This window comes from Macadamia integrifolia, unplaced genomic scaffold (assembly GCF_013358625.1).
Source record: "Macadamia integrifolia cultivar HAES 741 unplaced genomic scaffold, SCU_Mint_v3 scaffold1186, whole genome shotgun sequence".
In the NCBI taxonomy this organism is placed as follows: domain Eukaryota; kingdom Viridiplantae; phylum Streptophyta; class Magnoliopsida; order Proteales; family Proteaceae; genus Macadamia; species Macadamia integrifolia.
Genome location: NW_024868113.1, coordinates 164,013 through 173,881, shown reverse-complemented (window position 1 = coordinate 173,881; position 9,869 = coordinate 164,013). Strand labels below are relative to the sequence as shown.

General features: G+C 39.3%; 1 protein-coding gene and 1 pseudogene across 1 annotated transcript; both read left to right on the top strand.

Annotated features, from left to right (window-relative positions):
• The first annotated feature begins 2,963 nt into the window (after positions 1–2,963).
• On the top strand, positions 2,964–4,944 carry LOC122063056 (glucan endo-1,3-beta-glucosidase-like). The gene is made up of 2 exons (XM_042626715.1): positions 2,964–3,240; positions 3,765–4,944. Exons 1-2 carry the CDS (start codon positions 3,183–3,185, stop codon positions 4,832–4,834), a joined length of 1,128 nt encoding a protein of 375 aa, XP_042482649.1. The 5' UTR covers positions 2,964–3,182; the 3' UTR covers positions 4,835–4,944.
• Positions 4,945–8,252: 3,308 nt separating this feature from the next.
• LOC122063054 lies at positions 8,253–9,657 on the top strand (annotated as a pseudogene).
• Positions 9,658–9,869: the final 212 nt, after the last annotated feature.

Here is a 9,869-nt window from a genome sequence, read left to right as displayed (position 1 = left end):
TAGAATATCTCTAAAGAGAATTGAGATAGGATTCTTCTTTGCATGCCCCGATTCTCTCAATCATACGACCATTCTCTGGTCCAGGACTCTGCTGAGAGGAGCTGGATTCAGAAATTTATCTAATGTCATAATTCTCTGGACCACTGACTTGTACATGCCAAGTCTAAATTGGGTTCTACCAGAAAAAAATAAGAGTCTAAATTGGGTTAACCATATATCATCAAAAAAATAAATAAATGAAAACCAAAATTATTAACCATGCTTAAAATGCATACATCCATTCTAGATTTGAAGTCAAGGCCCATTCTTATACATAGTAAAAATGATTAAAAACCTGTTTAATTGGTCAGATACAATATACAATAAGGAAGAGAGTAACCATCATTAAGAACCTATTTTAAGGTTCATTCTAGGTTCAAGGTCAAGCTTAGAGAAGCTATCCCTCATTTTTATGCCCTCAAACTTAAATGGAGGGTCGAGATCAGATCTACCCTAACGAATTTGGCATGATAATACTGAAATTGTCATTGCATCAGGGGTTTAATTGCTCTTGCTTGTTGACAAAGGGAAAAACCACCGGTCAAGCTTGTACTATTATGCAACTACTTCACTTGAATGGCTTTCATGTTCATTGGCTTTTTGTTTCTTCAAAGCATTTCGGTTCATGCATATATTGATGTGATGGATGCCTACCTAATAGGGATATGGCTCCTCTTTATAGAGCCTAAGGACCAAAGAGTGATCCTAGGGCTGAAAGGAATCGGGCACATGTCCCTAGGTCACCCCAGTCATAGGATTACTCTCTAATCCTAGGCTCCATGGAGAGGAATCTTATCTTACCTAGTATAAGTTATTGCTCTTTGATTGATAATCTTATCAATAGAGATTCAAGTACTATTGACTCTTAAAGATGCTACTTCCTTTACACATATAACCTTTACTGGTATAGCTCTAAATCAAGACAAACTTCTAGGCTCTCGAGGATAAGTTTTGTAGAAGGGTTGGAAACATCAAGCGCAAATTGCGCTCCATTAGTTTGATCAGGGAAGAGCTACATACTCAAATTGAGCACAGTTGCCCACCTAATAAGCACACATACACTTTGCCTTTTTGATTTTGGATTTAATAAGGAAATCCATATGTAAAGTCTTGTGTGCTAACTATATTGCGGCTTGAGAGGCTTAAGGCAATATATGTTGCTGGTCTCTTCTCTAGAAACACCACTGTCACTATAGAATTTAGGGTCTGTTTGATAATGTTTTTGTCGTTTTTGTTTCAAGAAATGACAGAAACAAAAATTTTCGTTTCTTGAAACATTATCAAATGGGTCCTTAATACCTTCACTCTTGTCATGAGGGTTGCATAGGAGAAAAGCTCCAGCTACGTTCTGTGATTGGCTTATCAATGATCATTTACATGACTTCAGATATGCTTTGTTTTTAGTTTATTATGCGTAATGAAGGAACTTCCCTCCACCTTTTTGCTTTATTTTGTTCCCTGGTCAACAACTTAGTGACATGGGCTAGGGAAGGGAGGACTAAGGTAGATATGACCACCATGAAAATAAATAATTGTGCAGAAAGTCACAGGAGCTAGGGATGTCAATTTTGAGCCCGCACCGGTAGGCCCAATCAAGCTCGGCATGTTTACAATCCTACTTGGACTGGCCCGTTTAGTAAACGTGTTAGGCTAGGCGTTCACATTGCAAGTAGCTAGCCCGTCTAGCGCCCAACCTAACTGACACATTTATATGTCCGACTTGAACCGACTCCTTGTAACCTGACCCAGCCTGACCCCCTTTAATACTACATAAAATTCCTATTTTACCACTACTAGTAAGAAACAAATTAAGCTTTCTTACCTTTTGCTTTGTAATATGATTTGATTTAATTAAGCTTTATTTTGTAAGTTGTAACTGTCATAATCTCTTCTTTTCTTTGTAAGAACAATCATAATCTTATATCATTTCTCTTTTTTATTAAAGATTTGCCCCTCATATTTCTGGGCATTCAACCAACTTAAGATTTAGGGTAGACACGTTTAAAGCTCGTTTAGAGCCCGTTTAGACTTAAATAAGTCTGTAGCCCTGTTAAGGCCCGTTTAAGGAAGTCCGATTAAAGCCCGACATCGATCGGACCGATTATAAACCATACCATGCCCCCAAAGCTAGGCATGTTTACTTAAACGAGCGTTTATGGTGCAAGGCTTCTAAATGGTCAAGCCCGATTAAGTCCGACCGAGATCGGCCCAGCCCAACCGATTGACAACCCTAACAAGAGCAGAACCCACAATGAAACAAGGATGTATTGACCAATCTCAACCGTTGATTTTTTGTATCACATTTTTAATTATACACATGTCAAATTTCATAGTTTAACTCAATTATATGGTCTACAATGCATTAAATTTTCTTTCATATTTTGAGCTGTTAATTTGTTATCCTCATTTTTTTTTTCTTTTTTTTTCTTTTTTTTTTTTTTTTTTTTGATAAATTGTTGTCCTCATTTTCACTCTATTATTCTTTTTTGACTTTGTGAGAGCGGTCTCCATCAGCCCAGTTAGTGATTCTCCATTTCTCATATTTAAGTTGACCAAGAGGCTTCACCAAAAGAGTCGCTAAAGGCAACTGGCATGGTTGATGTCCTGGCGGCTGAGTGTTTTGACTCCACAAGGCTGTGGGTATGGAAACGCTTATCTTGCTCCATCTGATACGATTCAAAGTGATAAAGATGCTTATGACACATCATCATACAACATGGCTCCTGAGACCCATCCAATGGCATCAGCACAATGCTCCCAAAGGCTGAGAAACGCCCATCAATTTGGCATGATCTTATGTAGGGGACCATGCCATGTGAAGTCTGTGAATTCTGTCAGAGGAGTTCTCTCTTTTTGATAATGGATTAATTAGTGGCTATATAATGTGGGGGAAGAAAGGTCTATGGGATATGAAATGAACATAATCTCTCTGTTCTCATCTCTTCTTAAGAGGTAACTATCCTCGAAATGGCCGGTTCTGTTCTTCATCCCTGTCCTTGAACCTCCGCCGCTGAACACACACCATAACACCATCTCTCCCCATATAAGAATTACTACATGGACTTAGTGAGATTCATCCGTAGAGTCTGAATTCTTCTTTTTCATCATCATATGCACGAAGGAAGAACAGTCCTTATATAGATATGGATGCTTCATTGCTACTTCTTGTTGGGCTGCTACTGGCCTACTTCAACAGAACAGGTCTCTCTCTCTCTCTCTCTCTCTCTCTCAAACGGTTAAGGGTTCCATGCTCTCTTGCATCTCTTAGCATCGAAGAAAGTAGATCCATTTTTTTTTTTTTTCATTCCCGAATAAGTGCATATTTTATGCTGATTTTTTCCATAATGGTACGGAACAATGGTATTATTGGAGTAGATACATGAATCGCAGAGAAGGCCTATTGGTCCGAGTGCAGAGAAAAATTCTAGAGAGATCCATTTTCCTAGATAAATTTTATCTCGGCACACTGGTATCTTCATAACCCAGAAGGTGGGAAAGGATTCACAAAAAAACACACACACACACATATCCCTGGTTAAGGGTTTAATGCCCCCTTGCATCTCCTGGCTTGGATTCTGAATTTCCATATAATTATACACTTCTATTTGCATCTGATTTGTGTCTGAGAGAGAGAGAGTCTGTTGGTCACTACAGGCTTCCAAAGTAGCATCTGTAGTCCCATTTAAGAATCAACTAATCAATCCTTGTACAATCTAATAATGCAGGGGCACTACCAGGTGTGTGTTGTGGAATGGCTGGTAACAATTTACCAACTCCACAAGAAGTTGTGGATCTCTACAAAGCCCAAAACATCACAAAGATGAGAATCTTTAGTCCATACCAAGAAATTCTCCAGGCTCTCAAAGGCTCCAACATTGAACTCGTCATGGGTATCCTAGAGTCAGATCTGGGAGGCATAGCAAGTAGCAATATTTCCATTGCATCTGACTGGGTCAAGAACAATATAATACCCTACTACCCTAATGTTAGATTCCGCTATATTGTTGTTGGAAATGAAGTAAATCCCTTTATTAATAGCAATGCCCAGTACGTTCTCCCTGCAATGCAAAATATTTATGACGCACTTAAATCACGAGGCCTAGAGAACCAAATCAAAGTGTCCACAATTGTTAGTTCCCAAATCCTTGTAACCTCTAACCCTCCCTCTAAAGGTTCATTCAGGGATGATGCAATATCCTATATAAAACCTATTACTCTCTTCCTTAGACAAAATGGGTCACCACTACTTGCAAATATATATCCCTACTTCATTTACAATGCAGACCAAGAAGGCATTGGTCTTTCCTATGCTTTGTTTACATCTCAGTCAGTTGTAGCACAAGATGGTAAGCTTGGATATCGAAACCTTTTCGATTCCATGGTGGACACTTTGTATTCGGCTCTAGAGAAGCTCGGCGCCTCTACTATCGAGATCGTTGTATCGGAGAGTGGTTGGCCTTCTGAAGGAGGCAGTGCAGCATCTATGGAAAATGCAGGGGCTTACAATTCAAATCTGATTCAACATGTGAAGGGTGGCACTCCAAAAAGGCCAGGAAAGGAGGTAGAGACTTATGTGTTTAACATGTTTGATGAGAACAATTATGACCATTTTTGGGGCATATATCTTCCTAATAAACAACCCAAATATGCATTTAGTTTCAGTAATTCGGTTTCTACAAATGACAGTACCACATCCGAATCCAATAAGTTGTTTACCAAAAATAAAAATCAAATGAGCCATATTGCCTCAATTGCTATGTCACCGTTCATCACCCTTCTCCTCTTTAACATGTAAAGAGAACATATTTGAGGACTTTCTAAGAGGGGGGATTAGATGTTGTAATTTCTTGGATAGAAGAACCAAAAGAATGTAAGCAAAATGAAGGACCTTCTGTCTTTTGTTTATTTTCTCAGTCATTTTGAAACTTACTCTTTTTTTTTTTTTTGGATTAATTATTTGGACATCCTTTGTACTACGGTCAAATTGCTTAACATCTCAAAAAGTTTGAAATTTTACTTGAAATCCCATGAAATCCTCACTGTGTTAGTCTACTGATAGTGGTTAAATGAAAAGATTATTTTACCTTAATGAGTTATTCAAGAAAGAGAACGTGAAATAAGAGAGATAAAACAGGGACTCGGATCCTCTCAATTGTGTTAGTCCTTGGTGAGTGACTCATAGGCATTTGGGGCATATGCCCTGGTGCTGTCGGCCGTTCAAAGCATTCTGGGACTGACCACTTGAGACAATGCTATTGGGTGTTTTATTTTCTCATACTATTTTATGTCTTGCTGGTCTCTCTCCAGCCACCCGTTAGCTAGAGAAGATCTAAATCCATGTTGCCAATTGTCCTACCCATTGGACTCAATCTCCTACCTGCGGATAGCCACCCCAAGTCCCCGTCTCTCCCTCAGCCAAGTGCTAGACTATTTTTAGAAGGTAAGAAAAGAAAATAAAATCAAGAAAAGGAAAAAAAAAAAATGAAGAGATCAGGAAAAAGAAAAAATCCTTGTTATTTGTAATGATGAAAATAAAAGATAGAAATGGATCCACAGGCGATAAATCTAAGAGGAGAGAGGAGATGTGAGAGACAGAGAGAGTACAGAATAGAGCTCAACGAGAAGAATGAAATCGACAGAGTTTCTGGGGAGTCCGACTCCAAGATAAATGTGCTATTTTTTCGCATCTACTCTCGGAGTAGGATAAACATGAGATGATGGCATGAGCAGATCTACATCCATGGCGACAGTGCTGCTCTTTTTATGGTCAATTTTCTCCTCGCTGAGGACGTCTCTGGTAAGATTGCTTATGATTTTGGAGCATCATGTACCCTCTCTCTCTCTCTCTCTCACCACAAGAGGCAACTGTCTCTGATCTCCAGTGGGATTGCCCCCTCAACTCTGGCGTTCCAATGGTTGTTCCGTCCTCATCGTTAACATCAAAATATGCAACCATGGTCCTTCAGGTTAAAATTGAAGAGGGATGGGAGCCAATACTATCACGTCCCTTCTCTCTCTCTCTAAAAAAAAAAATCCACTATTTTGTAGGATTAAAATAAAGCTATTTTAATGGAAAAAAAATTTGATAAATTGTGAGGAGAGAGAGAGAGGGAATATGCGAAAAAATGAATAGGAGAGAAAATAGGAAGAGACTGAGAGTGAGAGAGAGAGAGATGGAAAGAAAATGAACTTAAGTAAAAAAACGAAAAAGGTAAAAAAGAAAGAGATAAGGGAGTCGACTATTTTGTCGCATTAAAATAAAATGTAGGATTAATAATAAACGAATGTTAAATCATAACTGAAAAAAATAAAGAAAAGTTTGATAAACCGTTAGGAGAGAGAAGGGATATGGGAAAAGAGAATAGGAGAGAAAATAGAAAGAGATAAGTAGTCAGTCAAAAAATTATGAGATAATGAGTGGGTTACACACATTTACCTCTTGGTTGTATGAGAATCGAAACTCAGAAACTCAGATTCTCATATGAGGACCTGATTCGGACTCCCATGTAAATAGGTATGTCCAAAGAGAGCAGAAAATATTCACGAACGTGAATATACGTGAACGAATCTGGTCCATGGATATGACATATATTTTCTCTTTCTTCATTTAATAAATGCCATATCCACAGACTAAGTTCATTCACGTACATTCACGTACGTGAATATTCACTTTCCTCGCGTCGAAAAGCCCGGTCAGCCCAAGCTCATCTTAACCTGCCTTGACCACAAATAGGGCTGAGATTTTAGTCCATAGGGTGGGTCAGGGTTGAGAATTTTAGGCCCGAGACCAGGTTGGGTTGGGCTTGAGTAGAAGTCTTAATCCAACCCAACCCTGCATATTAAGTACATAATAATATAAATATGTTAATAATTATAATGGATGCTTATAGTAAAAGGTTTGAAATTTTTTTTTCGTTTTCCAAAATCGACAAATATACGAAAATCTTAGTCTTTGGCCTCTAGAATACATCAAGATCAAGAAACCAATAATACTAGGCTGGGGTGGATTGGGCTAAGCATAATCCAATTAGGTTGGGTCCACTAGGGTTGGGTTGGACTAAGTCTAACAGTGTTAGGCTTGGGCTGAGATAACCCTATTGCTGTACGATGTCTTGTATTTTGTTGCAGTTTTACCCAGGGAATATTGATGTAGGCCCTAGGACAGACAAAACGGCGGACCCGCTTGAGGGCACTTTTGTACTTTTAATATTAGGGTTTTCCGCTATATATTCGTAGCGATGGGTATTTTCTCTGTAAGCAATTTTGAGAAGTATGAGGACGAGTGTTATAACTCCATTCATCAATGATAATGAAGTAGATTATCATCTCACCGAGTACGTAGACAATCTTGCCTAACGTCGCAAACTTATGTGCATTGTTTGTTCTTGCTTTTCCATTATCTTCTGTATCGCTTTTAGGGTTGTATTTCTACAAACATAGTTTGACGGCTATGCTGGGCTTGCGTTGATCTTAGGATTGAGTTGGGGTTTTAAAAGACTCGGTTCAACCTGACCCATTGACACCCATATGTGCAACAATCACATGACCCAATCGAATTGAAAGGCGACGTGGGTTTTATTCACCATTTGGACCTACTACTAATTTTACTACCATTATTACTGTTGAGTAAAGATTGAGAACCTCCTGTTGAGTAAAGATTGAGAAGCTTCTGAATATCATGAAGTGGTGGAGGGTTTTACCAAGAACCGCCCACGGATTCTCTCTGCAATGGCTCCTAAACTGTTGTATCTGACGGTGCACCAAAGAATATATACTCCCGCGGCCTCACCCATATCATGCCACAAATGATTGGATCGAGCTTTCGGACAGATGGATAGCTAGGATCAAGCACCTGATCATAGTAAAAATCGCACGTCCCAGGTAAGCTCTTCAGCCCAAACCTGTATCCCTGCATCATCGTATCATCTGTAAAGCAAAACAGAGGATATTCCTCTTCTCTCTCTCTCTCTCTCTGCCCCAAGATTCTCATCCCCATGATCAACCAACCAAATGCGGCTTAAGGAAAAAAACAATAAAAGGAATCGACCAAAAGTCAAAAGTTGGTTTGAATGGTTGACACAGAAGGACTAGTGGGCGTCAGTGACCTGACCTTTTCGCTTTCTCTCCCTAAATAAGAATCACAAATGGATATGGTGAGATACATCCATATAGTCTCAAGTCTCAAATTTTCTTCTTCTTCTTCATCTTCTTTCATACGCAGCAATCAAGAACAACCATCATCACATAGCATATGGATGCCACACAGCTACTTCTTGTTGGACTGCTAATGACCTGCCTAAACAGAACAGGTCTCTCTCTCTCTCAAACACAGAGTTACTGACAATCTAATGATGCAGGGGCTCAATTAGGTGTTTGTTATGGAATGGAGGGAAATAATTTACCATCTCCAAAAGAAGTTGTGGATCTCTACAAATCCCAAAACATCACAAGGATGAGAATTTATTACCCAAATCAAGCAACTATCCTCGCCCTCAGAGACGCCAACATTGAACTTGTGTTGGGTGTCCCAGACTCAGATCTTCAAGGCATAGCAAGCAGCAATTCCACTGCAATCGATTGGGTCAAGAGGAATGTATTAGCCTACTCACCTAGTGTTAGTATATTTGTGTTGGAAATATAATAGGTCCCAATAGTAGCAATTCCCAGTTGGTTCTTCCTGCAATGCAAAATATTCATGACACAATTGCATCAGCAGGTCTACAAAACCAAATCAAAGTGTCCACATCTATCGTTTCCGGACTCCTTGGAACCTCCTACCCTCCCTCTCAAGGTCAATTCAGGGACGATGTGAGATCATTTATAGACCCAATTATCACCTTCCTTGCCCACAATGGTGCACCACTACTTGCAAACCTGTATCCCTACTTCAGTTACAGTGCCAACCCAGAAGCCATTAGTCTTTCCTACGCCTTGTTCTCATCCCAGTCGGTTATGGTACAAGATGGTAAGCTGGGATATCATAACCTTTTTGATGCCTTGGTTGATGCTCTCTATTCAGCTCTAGAGAAGGTGCGAGGCTCAACTGTCGAGATTGTTGTATCGGAGACTGGTTGGCCATCGGCAGGAGGCACCGGAGCTTCTACAGAAAATGCAAGGGCTTACAACTCAAATCTGATTCAACATGTGAAGGGTGGCACTCCAAAGAGGCCCGGAAAGGCCATAGAGGCTTATGTGTTTTCTATGTTTGATGAGAACGAAAAGATCACTAATCTAGAGTTGGAGCAACATTGGGGCTTATTTTTTTCCAATAAACAACCCAAATATGCAATTAATTTCAGTGCAGATCCTACAAATAGCCCCTCATCTGAATCAAATAAGCCATATTGCCTCAATTACTATGTCACTGTGCATCTCCCTTCTTCTCTTTAACATGTAATTATCTGGCCACATGGATGGTATGGTGAAATAGGTCCCATCCTTTCAAGCTCTATGCATTAGTGAGGCTGACTGCTATGATGCAATAATGCAACTTTGTTTCTTTGATCTTGGATGCGGTCATTGGAAATACAATTTAAGTCCTATCCTGGGAGAAGGATACAACCTGTTGTATTTTGTTTCTGTTCTCTATTATTTGAAACCTTTGTTTTCCTCGCTTAATGTTTATATACATATATATATATATATATATACACACTAGTAAACTTGCACGCATATGGGCTTTTGTTATGTAGCAAATATAGCAATGTTTGATATAAGCTAATTGAATATGGGATACATAGTCGAAAGGCATCAAGTTATATATTTGTCAAACTTTCACTTCCTTTTATTTTGTGCTCAAAAAAGGGGAAGAAACAAAAAAGCCTGAGCGA

Excerpts from the sequence above, each read along its gene's own strand:
- LOC122063056 (XM_042626715.1), top strand. The coding sequence starts at position 3,183 with ATGGATGCTTCATTGCTACTTCTTGTTGGGCTGCTACTGGCCTACTTC. Across the intron at positions 3,241-3,764 it reads GGCCTACTTCAACAGAACAG|GGGCACTACCAGGTGTGTGT; the intron begins GTCTCTCTCTCT and ends CTAATAATGCAG.